Source organism: Tyto alba, unplaced genomic scaffold (assembly GCF_018691265.1).
Source record: "Tyto alba isolate M040663 unplaced genomic scaffold, T.alba_DEE_v4.0 Super-Scaffold_9, whole genome shotgun sequence".
In the NCBI taxonomy this organism is placed as follows: Eukaryota; Metazoa; Chordata; class Aves; order Strigiformes; family Tytonidae; genus Tyto; species Tyto alba.
The window spans coordinates 27472075-27491000 of record NW_024881330.1 but is presented as its reverse complement, the minus strand read 5'-3'; the positions used below and the strand labels follow the sequence as shown (position 1 = coordinate 27491000).

Sequence of the window (18926 nt, the reverse complement as noted above, 5' to 3'; positions counted from 1 at the left end):
GAACTGTGAGGGGTATCTCAGTAATGCTCCATATATTCTAACACCTTTCTGAATCTGAACATTTCAGCGAGTGGTTTAAAAGCACTTAATTATTTTCTGGTTTTGAGGTAGAATAAAAACGTAAACATGGCATACTAAATTCTTATCCTTATCACATTAAGAGGATGTTAAGAAGGCTATAGGATGTGCCCAAATGTATGAAAATGACAAAATGAGAGTTGGTTGGTGGATGTTAGTTGTGATATCCCTTCAAGGTCTTTAGAAAGCAATGTTTTATGTACAATGAGATTGTATTTCCAAGTACAAGATGATCAGTCAGACTATTTTCATAGCTGCCCAGTCTAAGATATAACATCACGAATGATATAAAAGCCAATTATTTAAAAAAATTAAAGAGAACTTAAACAGATTATATTTTTTACATTCAACTAATTTATGTAATGTATATAGTGCTTTTCCTTTGGGTAGGACATAAATCCAAATCCATTTACGATGAAGAGAAAAATATATTACTGAAGTTTACACAAGTGCTGTCACAGAACAAATGTCTGTGTGGGCACTTGCACAAACTTTGTGTATATGTAGAAAGACATCCAGACATACAGGTTTATCATTTAGGAACTTCAGGAAAATATGTATACATAAAGAATTTTGTAGAACTTCAGAGGTTCTTTGTAATTTATATAAAAAAAGTAAATCCTGTCCAATGTGAGGTTTATTGTTAAATGTAAATATTCTTGTTCACACTGAAATGTTTGTCCCATTTTCCTTCTCAACAGCAGCTTACAGCATCAAGTTTCACAATGTTTCCTGTTTGATGTTATATTGACATTGGTTAAAGTTGTTGACTCTTTAAATAACACACTTTACAAATAAATGTACAAATAAATAAGGCAACATCAGAGTGGTAGATACTAATTATACATGTAGATAAAATAAGTCTTTGATAGCAGATGGGGCCCTTACCAGACACTGGGCTTTAAGATGCCTTGAGGCAGCAGAAGGTAAAAGAAGAGCTGGAAAATGGAGTCAAGGTGAGGTATAGTGGGTTCTGGCACTAACAGCTGCCCAATCCTTTGGTCTGCCAGCATTAGGTCCCTTTTATAACTTTTTAGTTCTTTATAGTCTGTGTAAAGGGAGGTCATCAGGCTTCTCATGAACTTCTCTGTAACATTTCCTCCTTGCCATTATGGATGGCCAGAGAGCATCTGAAATGCAAGAGAGGAGCAGGCACAGAGCTCTTCTGCCCATGGGGACTGAAATGGTAGTTGAATATGACAAATTGGTGTTGGGTCATGTAGGCAAAATTAGTCTTGTTTCTCATTCAAAATGTATAAGTAATTACACAAGATTTCTTTGAAGTTTGAAAGGCACCCTGAATTAATCTGTGTTTCTCCCTCTCATTCTGGTAACTAGGTTTTATGTAGAAGTTGTCCCAAGATGTGTTTTAAAGCAAGATTTTGTTTTTAATTACTTTGTCTTGGAGAAAGATTCCTCTCTCTCCAGTGAAATCCTATTACAATTTCAGCTTTGGCAAAATTAACTCAAAGTAATTACAGTTTGGAACAACAAATTTGTGCTATATATGCCTTATTTTACACACTGTTCTGCCTGATGTCTAACTTACAAATATGGCAAATTTCTGAATGAAAGATTCTTTTGAGGGAAGTAATTCTAAACTGGGAAAGTACAAAACATCTGTCATAGAAAAAAATCAGTAAACAATTGCATTGTCACGCTTGAGCACATGGGACAGGTTTTAACAGGGTGGAAGGGAAATGCCTGTATGGAATATGAGAGTCAGAACATAGAAATCTTGCATAAGAGGAGGAAAATGAACTGTGAAGCAGTGGAAGACAAAATCAACACAAGAGCTAAAAAGTCTAAATTTCAAAAACAACAATAGGAAAGGAACTATGAAGGGAAAAGGCAAAAGAAAATGGTTCATGTCATTTGCAAAAAGAAGAAACTAAACAAAAACAACTGCTAAGTACCTGAATCAGCAAACTATCCAGCCATATGCTCAAGTGCGTTTTTAACAAATCAGGTCACAGTCAATTAAGCAATCAGTGGAGTCAGGAGAAATCTTTCCGTAACTGCTATTAGTTTAATCTTTTAGACTTTTTTTTTTTTTTTTTTTTTTAATTCAGTAAAATGTAGGTTTTGTGTTCCCATTGTTTACAGGATTACAGAAAGTGAGGCTGAGAAAATGATTAAAAAAAGATTCTAAAGTTTATATGTAAAATTTTTAATGCATATACAATGAAAAGCACAGTCTTCCTGATTACTTTCCAAAATCTATTTGAAAAATTTGCGTATAATCAATCAATGATTTCATGTTTTGGCAATACATCTTAAAAATACAGGTTTTAATGTATTTAAGAGAGAGCACTGGCACAGAATAATCTCAGTTTTCTGTGCTCCCTCACTGTGACAAGGGAAGGTAGTAATTTCATAAGATTTGGACCTTAGGGCAGATCTTGATTATTTTGGAAAACAACTGAAGTTCTGCATCAGTTGTTCAGTAGCAGTGGTATATTTCTCTTGCCCTGATGAGCATGTTTCAAACTTTTCAAACATCTTAAGAGAGTGTTTTAATTGAAGGGTGCACAGTTCCGTCAAGACCAGGAATTAACCATTTCTTTTTAGCGGACCACGGCTGAAGGTCTTACCCTTTCTCCCACTCCCTCAAGCAGGACAGAACGGTGTACACTGCAGCCATGCCGAACGCATTGTCTCATCTTTATCCTCTGTCCTCCACTCTCCAGTTGGTGCCATTTTCATATTCCTAGGAAAAATGAAATATACTGTGCTCTGCGATGCAGATAATTTCCCCAGAACCCCAGGAAATAGATCATGTTTCAAATCCATAAGGCCTTTATTGAGACTACTTAATTTAGTACTATCTAATGTTAAATCGTCTAATCTGAATAACAGCTGATACTTAAAGAAATCAGCAAAATGACAGCCTTTTCTTCATCAACGAGGTCATTAGCAATCACATCAGAAAAGAACAGCAATATATCTTAATTAGCATGTGAAGCAGAGGTATAAAGACAGAATAGCTCAAGATCTAGAAGAGCTTTTTCTGTGGTAGTTACAGACCAGTAACAATCGGGACAAAACTGTCCAAATGATAGCGTCCAGGCCATGCAAGTCTGATCATACATGGGATTACTTTCCTACATAATCAGTTGCATAAATGTGCAAGTAGCTGCGTTTGGTCGAGTTGTCGTCTCAATTATTCTGTATTTTTAATGCAAATTAAAATGAGCTGTGGTTTGGGAATGGGGAATATGGATGTGTGCAGTGGGAACTTTGAATAAAATATATGGACTCGTCTGGAAGGTGTCTTTGAATGAGCAATCTCTTTTTTTATGTATATTTTCATGGCTTCTTAAGGGCCTGGCACGTGACTCACTGTGTTCTAAGTTACTCTGCACAGATTGGCTTGTTTTTGTTCCTGACATTTTAGCAGAAAGTGCTGGAGAAGTAACAACTGTTGAAATTTAGGATTTTTTTTTTTTTTTTAATAAGCTGTGGATGCATGTATGAGGTAGTTTAAAATACTTTCTTTCAAACTTAAGTATTTTGTGTGTGTCTAGTTTACTAAGTGCCAAGCAAGGATGAGACTTTTTATTAAAATAAGCAAGATATTCACTACAAATGTTTGTTGTGTGATTTTTCTGAGGTCACTATCCTTTTTAGTGGTATAGCTGTTTAGGAAATGTTCTTACGCCTCTAAATATCTTTCAGGCTTATTTCTGCAACCAGTAAAAGTTGATGTTACAATTCAGATGATTATTAGCACAGACGTTTTTGTCTTCTCTCTAACTTCTTAGCCATGAGGCTAGCATTGCGTACGATATACTGGATTTTCATGTGTACTTGCTGATGATTATCAAGTCAGTTTATCAAACACCAATTTTGGGGAAGGAAAGCATTTAAGTATTTTTGGGCTTGTGTTTGAAAAGAAAGCAGTTCTTTATTTAGTACACACTGTGCATTCTTCATGTGAAACGTTCTGTAAAGTATGCGGACTACAACATAGTAGTCTCATAAAGTATCTTTTCAGACATTTTAAATTAAAATGAGGAAACACAGGACTGTGGGAATTTGTTAATGCTTTTAGATTGGGTTTTTCAAGAACTGTTTTAGCTGTCCCACAGGCTTCACAGAACTCACTTGGCTGTGGCCCTGGAATTCCATTGGTTTGCTGTTTCCGGGTGCAGCAAGCTACTAGCAATTTATATACAAATTTTAATTATTAGAGTTCACAGGCTTTCCATTTTGAATGGCTGTATTTTCTGTCATATGTTGTAAAATCTATTACCACTGTGATTTATATTATGGATTAATGTGCTGTCTTATAAATACACTGTTAACCTAGTTTCCTCAGTGAGGTGATTAAGTATCCATTTGAGCTGGCTGAAATTAAGCCAATGAGTAAAGTATATGGAAACTCTAAAATTGAAGGTTTTTCTAACTAACACTTGCACTGAATGACGTGTCCCTGTAAAATACTTTGCAGCAGCATAGTGCATCATAAGAGTGGGTAGAAACAAGGCATTTCGAAGCTTTCACACAGAGGAAAAAGAGTGTGATAAGATTATCATGGGATGCAAAAGAAGGGATTTTTATCTGCTGAAGGGCCTGGAGATGAGGTATTACTCATTATTCAGAGAGTGGTATCTTCTCTTTGTAAGGGTGCCAGAACAAAATCTTACTGTTGAAGGAAGGCTACGTAAATTGGGATAATCTTTGATTTCATATCCATTCCTGTGCCATAAGATGACTTAACACTCAAGAAGCAGAATGTGAAAACTTTCTACATTGCCCACAGTGTTTAATGTAGCGTATGTTTTTGGAAAGAAATGGTAACACAGAAGATGCTACAGGAAAGTGATTCTTTCTACACCACTTTCAAAGCAAAAAGACAATGTTACCACATTTCAACATTCTTTTTTTTCTTACTTGAAAATTGTTTAATTGATCTATTTTATGACTATTAAATCTATTATTTTGCATGACCCTGATGGTAGCTAAAGTTTTCCTGGTTTCAATGTACTAACAGGCAGTAGAGTTACTTTGGTACAGGAGTGTCTTTCTTTTTAGTTACACATTGCTACTGCTCCACTAAAGTGAAGTTTTTTGCACTTTAATATACTTTTTGTGTCTGAAGGCTTGGAATCAACTTATGTTGTCCACTGATATAGAAGACAATTACCATTTTGATTAGCTTCATGTGTGGTATACATGGCCCTACCTGGAGTCTTTGGCAGAGGGCACCAGGGGACACCCGGGGTCTTAAACTTCCGCCACATGGGCCGGGTGCGTTGGACTTCATCTGGGTCTGTGGGTAGCCGCGCATCGTCTGGATCATAATAAACCATCTCCCGCACAGCCAGTTCCCTCAGGTATTGGATACCTCTCTCCATGGCAGTCCACTTACTTAGATGACATGTAAGATCTTCCTTGAAGGGATATCTGTCCCTCACGCCTGACAGTAGTCGTCTCCAAAGGCTGAGCGTTTGTGTCTTTCTTCCAATAATTTTGTCAATGCCTGCGTCCCTGGACAGGGATCCCAGTTGCCTGGCTTCTCTACCTTCTAATTCCACACTGTTGGCCCCGTTATCCCAGCATCGGAGCAGCCAGGTAAGGAGGTGTTCACCTGGATGGTGGCTGAAATCCTTTCTCATTTCTCGTAGTTGACTCAGGGATAGGGATCAGGTGATTACCACTGGCTCTGCCTCCTCCTCCTGTTCTTGTGAGGGCCCTGGTTCATCATCATCTTTTAGAATGCGAGGGGATTTTTTAGTGTATTTCTTCTTCTGTATGGGAGCAACTGATACTGTTGTGGATTGATGCTCCAGTTCACCCGCAGTACTTATCGTAGGGGTCAGAGTGGCTGCAGCGTCTGTCGCCTGAGTTGGAGTGGCTGCAGTGCCTGGTGGGGGTGTCAGAGTGGTTGCAGTGCCGGTTGTTTTGCTCGCAGATGCAGAGACGTCTTCCTTTTGAGGGTACTGCATAGTGGCAAGCAGGGTTCGGTAGGCATGGGCCAGGCCCCAGCATGTTGCCATGATCTGCGTCTCTCTTGAGCTGTCAGGATGACAGCACACCTTTTCTAAATATTTTACCAATTTCTCAGGATCCTGCACTTGTTCAGGGGTGAAATTCCAAAACATTGGAGGTCCCCACTGTCCTAGGTACTTGCCCATGCTACCCCACACTCCCAGCCACTCATAACTGCAACCCTGGGGTAGACCTCTGGGTGGTATTCAGAAACAGTTGCTTAACCCGAAACAGAACCTGAACTACATTCAGGAACACTACAGCTTCCAGAAACAAGACAACAACATTAATATGAGCATTCCATGGATATTTAGAGTTCTCAGCATTCTCAAGTATACTTGCAAGTAGCTTGGAGAAGGGGAAGATGGAAAAAGGTATCTCCCCCTTGGGTGGGCTTTCTGAGGAGAAAAGGTGGAGGGTATAGTTACTAACCCACTCCAGTAGGTGCCCCATAACTCCCAGGACCGAAGATTTTATCATGCCATAAATTAAAGTTACATAATACAGCAAGGCAAAAATCTTAATCCAATTCCCACAGGTAATAAGCAACAACATGGGGACTACATATGGTAGGTAAGGTGATGTATAACACAACTGCAGCAACAAAATCCATGATTTTAGGAGCCAAGCAAATGACATTATAACAGGATGGGCAGTCAGCATTATAACAAACTTGATAGTACCCACAGATCCAATCTGTTATAATCTCAACCCTTCGTGCCCCATGTTGGGCGTCAAAAAGGACTGTTGTGGTTTGAGCCTACTCAGCAGCTAAATGCCACACAGCCGCTCACCCACCCTCCCCCCACTTGGGAATGGGGAGGGAATCAGAGGGGCAAAGGGAGACTCACCAGTTGAGATAAAAACAGTTTAATAACAGTGACAGAACAATACGCTGACAGCAGTATCAACGGGTAATGTACAATACAGCTGCTCACCACCTGCCGACCAACCGACACCCACCTGCTCCCAGCTGGTGATCCCCAACACAAAGGCCCCACAGCCACACTCCCAAAAGTGGCAGCCTCTCCCAGCCCTCTCCTGCCTTTATATGGTGAGCATAATGTCACATGACATGGAATATCAGCCAATCAGGGCCCAGCCCTCCAGCTGTGCTCCCCCTGCCCCCGCACACAGGTGAGGGCACTGGGACCTGGGGAGCCCCTGGGGTCTCAGGGTGCTGCAGCTCCTCCCGCTGCCAGACCAACGGGAACGCTATGCCAGCCCCAGCCAGGACAGTTGCATTATCAGATTTATTTTTTTTTTGCGTGTTCTGCACTTGCATTTCTCATTCATTCGATGAGCTAAGAGCAGACTGTACCTGAGCATTAGGAGCTCCCATCGTTCAGTACCTTGTTAATCTCTATCAGCTGGCCTCCTGTCTTAAATATCTGACCAGTAAATACATTCGAATAGTAGTGAGTAAACCTTTTATTGATGCTATATATCTTTTATTTTTAACATACTGTGTTATTAAACTATGAGATTAATATTGTTGAGTTCAAAACCCATCATGAGTCAGTATCAGATCTACACAGTGCTCTTGGAAGCTGCAAAAACCGAAAAAAAAAAATACCAAGCAAAGCCACTCGATGTCAGTGTTGCTTCACACAGTTTTGAGCAGCACAGCGTCATTAATGGTGCTGAAAAGCCCATTTACAGAGATGTTAAAGTCGAGCCCAAGCCACTTGAGTCAGGTCTGACTTCTGTGTTGCCTGGATGTTCACCTTTATCTCTTGATAGTTCTGATTACTCTGTGACAAAGGGGGTATTAGTGTCACCATAGTTGGTCCTAAACACCCTGTGTGAAGAAGGGATGGAGATTTTAGCTTAATCTGTTTTGTGCAGGGCAAGAATCATATCTTTTTCAATTTAGGTCCACATTTAAGTATTTGATGATTGAAATCAGGATTGCTTTTAAAGTTAGGTATTACTGAAAATAAATGCATTGCATCCAACTGTGGAAGATATATTGGCAAGCTTTGGAGTTTGTGAATTATGTCTGGTTTTGATGCACCAGAATTTCAGAAGGGGAAGTTTCTTAAATTTCAGTAGTAAATAATTTGCATACTTAAACGTATGCTTCTTCCGTGACTTATTTTAATATGTTATGTAACACATGTGATTGATAACCTATTTTTTTACAAATTCTCAAAATTCAGGAATGCTATTTTGAAGATGTGGATTTTTGTCACTGTTTTTGTGTTTTTCCAATTGTCAGCACTCTCTTATCATTCCAGTAGCTTATATAATATTCTCATGTGCTGTGTTCTGTGATATACAAACCGCACACTTAGGTCTCTTTGAACTAGTATGTATTACCCCTTATTTTAAATCTGACTTCCATTCCCATCCATCTGTGCTTTGCCAAACATGTAATTTTTCATAGTATTTCTCTTGGAATTTTAGCCATCTTTCCTAAAGGCACAAGCCTTGCGTTACCAAGATTTTTGCCTGTCTTTTCTTTTTTAGTCTTTCATCTAGTATCCTCCTGATCCTTTAGCCATTGTTATTGAGAGCAGTATCAAAACTGAGTTCACATAAATTGTTGGTCAGGATGGGAGACAAGAAGGAATGGAAATTAGTTTCCCCACTGAAGAAAAAGTGAGGAAAGATCAATCATTATATATCCAGTATATATTCCAAGCTCAATCATACAAATATTCTGACAGTGACCAGCTGGCCAGAAACGTGCATGTAGTTTTGGATTAATGATAGCATGTACTTTTCCTTGCCCAGAGTAGATGAGAGAACATGAGGAAGTGACTTGGATGTGCTGGATGTTCTTGGGGAGCAAATTATGTATGTCAGCAGGAATATAGGTTTGGTTAGTTCAAATCGGTTTAATATTGGATGCTTGCAGATATTTAGTAAGCTATCTGTCTCCCCGAGAAAACTTACAAAGAGCAAGTCATGTTATTTCCATCATAGCATCTATGCCTGCCTAAGGTACAAATAACTTAACCTCTGTGAGCATATGTAAGCATAAGTATAGTTCTTGAACATTCCTGTTGGTTTATGTGAAGACTAAAATCAGTTCTCATGCCAGAGTCCAGTGATTTCCTATAAAAGCTGCTTCTCTATGAAGCGGGGATTAGGGCTTCTATTTCAGAGTTTGACAGAAATTTTTCTTTTTGAGGTCTAGGTTGGAGTAAGGTGTTAGATTTTTTTTCTTTTTTTATATATACTTTGGGGCCAGAGCTAGAGAAACAAACCTCCTACCTACACGTATCCATCATGTGTATAAATATCCAATGTATGTAAAGTTTAGAGGAGCTGATGAAAATATAGACTTCCCCCATAGAGGCTACACCAATTTTATGAAACCTATTATAAATTAGGATTGAAAAGCCCACCAGATCTGATCTATGATTCAATAATTCTGTCCTTTTACATGCTCTCTGTATTCTGAATTTTTACTTATGGGAGTTCTCTTTATAACATATTACATATGTACACTATTAGAATCATACTTTTGTGTATTTGTCAGAAAAAAATTACTATATAATCACTTGAAAATAGGCTTTACTTATATAAGATCATTAAAAGTTCTAATTGTAAAATATCTAACCTTACAACAATGTGCGTGTGAACACACTGACTTAAATGTATAAAAACAAATGTTCCTCATGCCTATCTTTGGTGTCCCAGAAAACTAAGTTTTATATGCGAGTTTCAGGAAAGGAGAGGGTCTTACAGTCCTGATAGCTCAGGTACAAGTTTTCATAGTCTGGAAGTTTATAGATTATAGGTTTATAGGTTAATGAAAGCGGCTTGATGGGAAAATGTTTAACTATTGTGTGCATGTGATATGGTATGTGTTTCAGTTAGGATACTGCTGTGTTTTAGGAAAGTGTTTTTTGATCTTTCTTTAAGTTTTGAATGTTGGACTGCTGTGTAGTGAGGTATAGGCTTGCTGTTATGCATACTTGTACATGTGTTTTCCCTTAGACATTTTGATTTCTTTGAGCAGTTATAAATGATATGTTGCTTTGTGTCATTGCTAACTAAGACTACTTTATTAATTTCAAAGTTAGAACAAGGAACAATGTTTTGCAAGACTAGTGATGTTATCAACTCCAGATTTAATGACAATGCAATTTTTTACTCATCAAAGTAATTTTTGGAGTAAAACAAAATTTCCACACAAATTCCATATCAGCATAGATATCGCAAAGACTTTGCATGTGCAGTTCTGTCTGCATCTAACAGGATTTATTTTCAAGTATTTGTTGTAAGATGTTTGCACTCCTGCATGCACGCACCTATGGAGATAAACCATCCCTTGTTATTGGTGAGGGATAAAAGTCTGTTGATGTATCTAATCCTAGGAGGTCAGATACTAATCTGGGATTGGTGAATACTGTCCAGATTTACTGACTCTGAAATTATCAGATGGAAAAGTCTCAATTACAAACATTTTCAAGCAGCTTCAGAATTTTGGTGCATGAATTTTGAAAAATGGAGAGTACGTTTTGTGTGTTCAGTGATGGTTCTTTGGTTTCATAAAGGGTTTTTTTTTTGACTGTTTCAGAATATTCAGAGCTTCTAGAGAACCATGTGGGTTGTTTGTTTTGTTTTTTGAATAATGTGACTAGTCTTTTATACAAGTACCCATATTTGGGTACATCTTTGTACACACATATCTATGTGTAGAAATGTATTTTGATTATTTATTTAAGTAGCCCCTGACAGCTGAATAACTCTTGATGTATCTAGAAGGATTCCTGTCCACTTCTGATCATTGAAAGCAGGGAAAGGTCTGTGCTGTGAAACACTTGGCAGCCATAAAAGTCTTGATTATGAAGTCCTTGAACTGCACTTTCAAGCTAAAAGCAAGGACACACATGCAAAATACAAAACCCACATTAAAAAAAATAAAAGGAATCGATGTTTAGAGGTTTATTTCAGCAAATAGAAGTAAGAAAAACCTGTCTTGTGTTTCTTCTGTTTTTAAAAAAGTGTAGATGGTTAGAAGATGGGCAGAGCAAAGAGTAATTATGCCTGAAATAGTTAAAAGTGAGGGTCTGTCTTAAGCAATCTTTTCCTGTTATTTCTTTTTTTCTTTTTTCCTATTGTACTTCTAAGGGACACAGCAGTGGATACCACCTGAATTTCACTCAGTAGAATGAAAGGTGGTGCATGCACTTTTCTCCCTATTGCATTTGGAAACAAAGTCTCATTTTTTTAAAGTTCTTTTGGATGGACAATGTTTTGGTTTTGTTCGTCTTAATCTAACAATAAAATGTAAATTAATGTATATAAATAAGATGGAAATATTAAAAAAATATTTATGTTTATTGCCTACTGCAGAATAGTGATTGAGAAGACAATTCACCCATATGATAGATCTTACATTTTAAGTTTATTTACCATCCAGAGATACAGAAATCTTAGATGAAAGCCGCTGTGTCCTTGCTTCATATCAGACAAGGCATTTAAATGTCTTATCATTTAAAGCTCTTCCATGCTCTTATCACTTTGTGTGTGAGCACTTTGTATTGTACACAAGGTGCATGACGTAATTAGAAGATCAGAAGTTACTTGGTGAAATGTCTTCATCGAGAGAGCGTTTGCTGGGTGGACTAGCAAGAGCAGAAAGGAATAGCTTTGAAGAAGAGTGGTTGTCACAAGCGTTTTTGGCACTTCCTACGTGGAGCTGATAGCTTGCAGTCCATCACTGCATGTTGAGCTTGTTAAAATTAAGTCTGAGGCTTTAGCCCGCACAGAGGATCTGTGTATGTTTTCAGCAGGACTTATTGCTACTTGATGTTCTACGTTTTCTACATACATAAGCTTTTTACTATAATTTAGAAGACAAAACATTGATGGAGTATAGCAAGTTTGCTAGCAGCAGTGTTACTGAGGACTTCATGCCTTTCGACTGTGGCTAGAAAAGCTCCCCCCATGAGAGCCAAGGCTGCTCTCCTGGGCTTGGCAGGGAGATGCCTGCTCCGTTGGGCACTTCCCTCTCGTATTAGCATAGCCCAGCCTATATCGCACACACACCCACTAATACCTCATTTTGCCACTGGACTGAAGCCAAAAGCGCAAGCATTACAGGGAATATAAAGCGGGAGGTTACTGCAAAGAATCACAAACTAACATGAGAACTAGACCAAATTTTTGCAAAGAGCAGAAAATGTGATCTTTGCTATAAACTCTTCTTGCATTTCATGTAGCTGTTTGTATGACTGAAGTGTTTAATAAGTGTTTTTATTGAGTATAGTTAGAGAGCAGCTGCAGAAATCTTAAGTGCTTCTGTTATTTTTTCTTTTCTCTGTAGTTTTGGAACTGCAAAATCTCAGAAGAAAACTGGAGGCTGACACAGATCAGGGTGATTCCTCAACTGTGCACTCTTCTGAAAGAGGAACTGCTTTTTGGGGGGTGGGAAGGATGATGGGAACAAAAAGGAAAAGAAGTGCAGTCTGGAGGAAGATCCAGACTCTTCGCTTTGAAGATATCAAAGTCTGGTGTATGAGAAGGCTGCCCATCTTGAATTGGGTGCCCGTCTACAATTGGAAGGAAAACTTGATTCCTGATACGGTTTCTGGGATGATGCTAGCCATCCAACAGGTGACTCAAGGTACAGTTAACTCATTTCAGATTCGTACTTTGAAATCTGGTCATGCTGTATTGCTCTGGTCTGTTTATTATTTTTTTTTCCCCTTTCTTGTTTAATATTACCATAAATCTCTGGTTAAAACAAGGACATGCTTATATAGCTAATGTTGATTTAATTTAAATAAAAATATAAGGAAAAAATGTATGGTCTTAACTCTTATGTATCTATAGCAGATGTACAAATTTGGATAGAAATGCCTTGTGTTATTGTGCTAATTTATATGAGCTGGAACTTTATCTCATGCCTTTGACAATTTTTCAAAGACTTCATATAAAGATAAGAAAGCATTTACTCTATTCACACAGCGTATGGTTATATACAATGTTTTATCAGTTAAATGACCACCTTTTTCCCCATTTCATATGGAAAACAAAATATATCTATGTGATAATTGCACTGTAAGAGATGTTGTTCTGGAAGAAACATTGGCATTATACAGTTACCTGTGGAAGCCCAGAGTACAGCAGGAAAAATTAACAACTTTCTGTGCATAAAGGGTGCTCCTGCCAGAGACGTTACCCATGGAGAGGATCTGCCTGTAGCCACGGCTTGCATACTTCAGCTTCTGTGCTGTTTTAATGCTGTATTACATTACCTACCACGTTTCTTTTCAAGCAGCAATACAAAGCACGGGTGGAGCTAGACTCCATTTGGCAGCTTAAAAAAAAAAAAAAAAAAAAAAAAAAGAAACTGGAAAAAGTCCCCAAAACAAAAGCCTGCACAATGACCTGCAGAAACCTAAAGTCCTGGTAATCTGGGTTTATAAAGTGATTGCTACTGGGAAATTAATGCTTCTGTCAGTTTTTGATTTGTCTTTGGTAATGTCACTTTCTTTTGGCAATATTTTATATCTGTCTCAGGAAAATCACAGCTTATCTGCCTCAGATGGACTTTAACCCCTTCCCTTATGTAAACTACATATTTCTTAACAATTTCCCATATTAGCTATACTTAACTATCATTCATGTTGTTAAATTATAAGCACTCCTTTAATTGAATTATGCTGTAGCTGGAAACAAATGATTTGTGTAAGTATTTGTGCTTTTAAAGTAATCAGGAACATCTGCATCGGCATGATTTAACTTTAAGAAACTTAATACCATAACACTGCAAAGTATCTAATTTCACTGGTATGTGCATATACAAACAATTGTAATTAAAATGCTTCTAATAACAGTATTTTGAAATTCTTCAAAAATACTAAGTTAAACAACAGTTCTGCACTGATTATAGTTTCAGCCATGATTTTCTTGTTTGAGTCTTGTACCAAGAAGTAATTTAATGTAGTAATTTAATAAGATTCAGTGAAGACTGGAAATATTTGTTTTGCTTTTCTAGATTACTTTTATGTACTCTAGAAATAATTTTATCCTTATTTTGTGCTGGTTAAAAACAAATACATTGAATGTCTTCCCTCCTGCTGACCTGTTTTTCTTTTATCTCTCCTCCCTGCTTCTTAAGATTTCAGAATCTTTTAGGGGACGGAGAAAGAGAAGAGCTAGATACCAAAGCATTTTATCATGCTTGTGGTGCTTTAGGTTGAGCACAACGTATTTCTTTACACCCTTCTTGCATTAGCTCTTTTTCTAATGTTATAAGCCTTCCAGTTACCAGGACTATTCTTTAATGTTTTCATGGAGAGGGTTATGCAAGAAAACAAAAAGTCTCATTTGTTATATACCACAAAGGGAAAAGACCCCAAATTTTGAGAGGTCTTATTACGTCTGTTTCCTTTAATTCACAAAACAAACCAAAAAGTTTTATAATTAAATGAAGGACAGAAATTCTAACAATGGTAGGAAAAAATTAGTAACCAGTGATAATTGACATGCAGAGCACAGTGTCATCTGGTGTTGCAGCAACATGTTTAAGTTAATTCAAGTATATGGAAATAAACTTGAATTATGCAAGTATACGGAAAAATCTGCAGTTGTATTCGTATGCAACACTTTTCTGAGTGGTGAAATCTGCATACTCTGGAGTAGAGAGCAGTCCAGTAGCTTGAGAATAATTTGGAAAGACCTTCCAACTGAGCTGTGTTTTTCACAATTTCCTACTGTGGGATTTCTTAATCATCTGGCATTGGCCATGTTCAGACTCTTCAGGTTGGCAGCTGCTCTGATCTGATGTAATACGTCTGTCTTCCAACTTCTAATCTAAATTTTAGATGATACAGACGACTTCCCTTTGTAAAGGAAGAAAGCAAAGAGGAAAGTCACTGTCCTTAGTGTGTTGTAGTGAATGTGACAAAAATAATGCTCATAACTGTTCCTCACAGAATTTTCAGAAATTCTTTCTGGAGAGTTCCTATGCAATAGCAGGTTTTTGTGTCTGCCTTATAAGTGAGAAAAACAAAAGAGCAAAATAATATAAGTATCAGCAGTCAATGTATGCAGATAATGTTTACTTCCAAAAAGTCATTTATAAAGGCATAGGATAATTCAGAATAACTGACCTTATGATATCTTTCATTTTGGATAAAGTCTTAAAGAGTTTTAAAGTGTTACTACCATTCATCTTCTGATTTTCAGGGTCTAAATTATTAGTTTCTAAATGTGACTTAAGCCTTCAAACTCCTGTAAGATACCTTCAAGACAGCTACTTGAAAATTGAAACACTTGAGCTCACATGTCAGTTTAGGTTTAAATGTCTTCCATCATGACACACATAAGTTAGAAATTATGGCCTGCAGTGACACAGTCTAGGACAAGAAGGCATGCTACCTGAGTATTTAATTGTTTTTACTTCCATGCACAGTGTGGAAGAAATGGATCTTTAGAAGGTAAGGTGTTACCTTGCCTAACATTGAACTAAGATAAAACCACATGCCTCTGCCTAAGGTGTTGTCCTAACTCTTTCACAATGTTGTCTAATAAAGAATATAATAATTATCAAAGAATCCATAAGAAATTATATAATAATTTCTGCAGAGAGTGAATCTTTTGACACTACTTGTCAAATGCTTTTGAAGCTTGTTTAAAACATGCCCAAGTCATATTTGACCATTTGGAGGGAATCCTTCGATCAATAGCATTCAGTTCAATGGATGCTGATAATAGAAACTCATACCTTACTAGGCATTAGATAATCTTTATAGCAAAAAAAAAACCCCACCAAACCCAAACAAAAAAAACCAAACCAAACCAGACCCAAAAATCAGCCCCCACCCAAAACCAAACCAAAACCAAAGCAACAACAACAACAACAAAAAAAACAAACCCAAGCAAATAAACAAACAAAACTAGAAAACCCCCCAAAAAAGCAAGGAAAAAAACCCAACCCAAACAAACAAACAAAAAAACCCCTCGCAGCCATTGATGGAAATATTCAGTTGGAGCTTGCACTGTCTCAGACTGCAAAGTCATTCATCCACAAATCAAAAACAATAAAAGAAATTATGCTTCATTATTTCCAGCTGTCATTTAATAATAAAGAGATCAACACCTTATTTTTCAGACATAGAATCCTTATTTTTATTCTGATATCTAAGGTTGAAAAATAACCTCTGAATCTAAATTTAATTTTGTTATACAGTTTTGAAGTTTGCTGTATACTTTCACAGACAGTCAAAAAAATTGTGCTTTCATGTTTTGGTAATCACTACCTAATTCATTTGTGTTTCTCAAAAATCTGTTATTGAAAGACTAGAGCAGGACATCTCTAAATTAACAAATAAATCTTTAATTTGCTTCCTGAACTAGCACTTGATTGTTTTCTTCTCTTTCCCTTTAAAACTTATTAGAACCCCATAAATGATCATCATACGAACATTTTTCTTTCCATTTCATTCTGTGTTCCTCACCTGTACACACAAATTCAATTGCTAGATCCATGTAGATGACTCATAAGTGCCTAATCTTTTTTTTCTCTCCAAGTTTAGATTGTGTTAATAAGACAAAGGTTCTGCACTGTAGGTATCTAATTCTCAGCAAGCTGCTCTTGAGTTCCTTGCTAGTCAATGGAGATCTAGTTGATAAGAGTTAGCGAAATTTATGGTGTTCAATCTGCTTGTGGGATGTGGTGAATGACTGCCTTTACATAACATTTTTTTTTTCTTTTTCTTTCATTAACTTACTAAAACTGTCTTTATCTTGACCCACAAGTTTTCTCACTTTTGCTTTTCTGATTCTCTGCCCCGTCTTTTGAGTGGGAGTGAGTGAATGTCTGGGTGGATGCTTAGCTGCTGGCCAGGATCAGCCCACCACAGGCATGGTTTATCTGACTAAATCTAGTCACGCACTTTGTTAAGGTTGATTGATTATATTGGTAAGATTTCTACTGTGTGTAAGACAGGACTGGGTCAGGTGTAGATACTGATGATGTAGACTTTCAAATTTAGGTGAGTTGTGTCTCACCTATTGTATCTGTGGCCTTGTGGGTAATAATCAGTTCTTGTTCAACATGGTTAAAGGGAGGTCTTACTGTTTTCTAGCCTGTAACTCATCCTTTGATCTGTCACAATAATAATATAAAAATTGTTTTTGTGGCTTTTTCATGTGACCTGGACACCATCTACTTGTATGAGAAACATGCTTTGTTTAAGTTTGCGTGATAATATTAAGATGCACTATGATGCAGTATTTCCATATAGCTAAATCTCATAAAGCTGTCATTTTTTTTTTTTTTTCTGTAGCCTTCTGAACATGTGCTATAGCCCCTCATATCTCTTCAGAATGCAGCCGCTTAGATCGTTTTCACAGTCTGTGGTAACTTTTTATTACACCAAGCAAATTATTATTCTTTACTTTCAAGGCCATTCATAGGTGATCTTTCCTGGCATCATTTATTCATTACAAAGCTGTTGATCCATCTCTCACTAATCCATTTTGCTATCCTTCTTCATCCAATTCTGTCTTTTCAAACAAATAGCTTTGTGCTTTCTCTCAGGACTTAAATTATGCAATGTATGTTGCTTGGTACATCACATCTCAGTATTTGCTTTTGGATTGCTATTTAGAATATGTTTCTTTGTGTTTTTTTTTTGTTTATTTGTTTGTTTTGGTATGTTGTTTTTCTGGGGGGGGGGGGGGAAGAACTATGCATACTGTCCACAAAGACTAGCATCTAGAAATTATGTAGGTAATGCTGCAACCCATCAGTAAGATTCTCTGACTGTCACAGACTGTAAAAAAAGTAAATATGAGGTTTTTTGAGAAAGTCTGTACAAATATACTCTGCCATGCAGCTGAGTTCATCACCAGATAAATTATCCCCAAAGTTAATCTGCTTGAATATATATATCAGTGTATGTAATTTATTTATGTATGTCAGTTCTCTCTATAGTTAGGCAACAGGAATGTATCTGAAGTATTTTGATTAGGACATCATATAGTGTGAAAATTAAGTGCTCTGCTTAACACCTGAAGTTGCCTTAGTCTTTCTGGATGTAAAATTCCTAATGTAGGTACCTAACTTCAGACAATGTCAACCCTTCCCCCTAAGCTTCTTCCAAGACCTTGCTTGAGTTTTTGATAATTGTAATCCTCTTCTGCAAACCATTAATGAAAGAGACTCCTGCTTAGACAAATAGATGACTTAATTTCTGTTTTGTCGTTCTCTGGGTGATGGGAATACTTACACCCTGCACTTTTCATTATAGCATCTTGGAGCTCTTTACACTGTCCAGTAACAGAAAAATACATGGAGAAGGAAATTAGAAACACAAAAGTGCTTTTTCTTGAAACACAGAAATGACTCATCCAATACTGTATCGAGAGTTTATGGTGTAAAGGATACAGATTCAACTGTTTGCTACTAATATGAATGTCCAACTTCAAAACTGAGTTAGAATTTACCAAAAAAACCCAAACCCACAAATAATTTTCAGCCTTAGAGGGAAAAAAAAGAGGACAAAACAAAGACATAGTACTTTCTGCTTAAGTATTTGGTCTAAGCTGAAGCCTCAATACAAAATTAGTACTTTGTCTCAGTTTTTCTGAAGGGTGATGATTTTGCCCATGTGGGAAATGATCAAGCACATGGATATGTAACCGAGATTAAACACAGAAAAAGAAACACAGTCAGATCAAGGGGTGAGATGGGTAATTGTTGTCTCAGAATTCTGAAAGAATAAGTAAGTGACATTGCAGATCCAGTAACAAGTACCTTTGATTCTGTCTAATTTGGAATGATAGTGTATGACTGAACATAGTGAGTATAGTGTTATATCCAAGTTACAAGTCTGCATTGCAGATGAGGGACTGGACCAGACATAAGCAGTAGAGATATA

At 37.1% G+C, this 18926-nt stretch overlaps 1 protein-coding gene across 1 annotated transcript in view; it reads left to right on the top strand.

The window, feature by feature from the left end:
• The first annotated feature begins 12416 nt into the window (after positions 1-12416).
• The window catches only part of SLC26A7 (solute carrier family 26 member 7), a 70728-nt gene continuing 64218 nt past the window's right edge, over positions 12417-18926 (top strand). Inside the window, exon 1 of the mRNA XM_042785955.1 lies at positions 12417-12658. Coding sequence (XP_042641889.1) covers positions 12469-12658 — 190 coding nt within the window. The 5' untranslated portion in view covers positions 12417-12468. The remainder of the gene's footprint in view (positions 12659-18926) is intronic.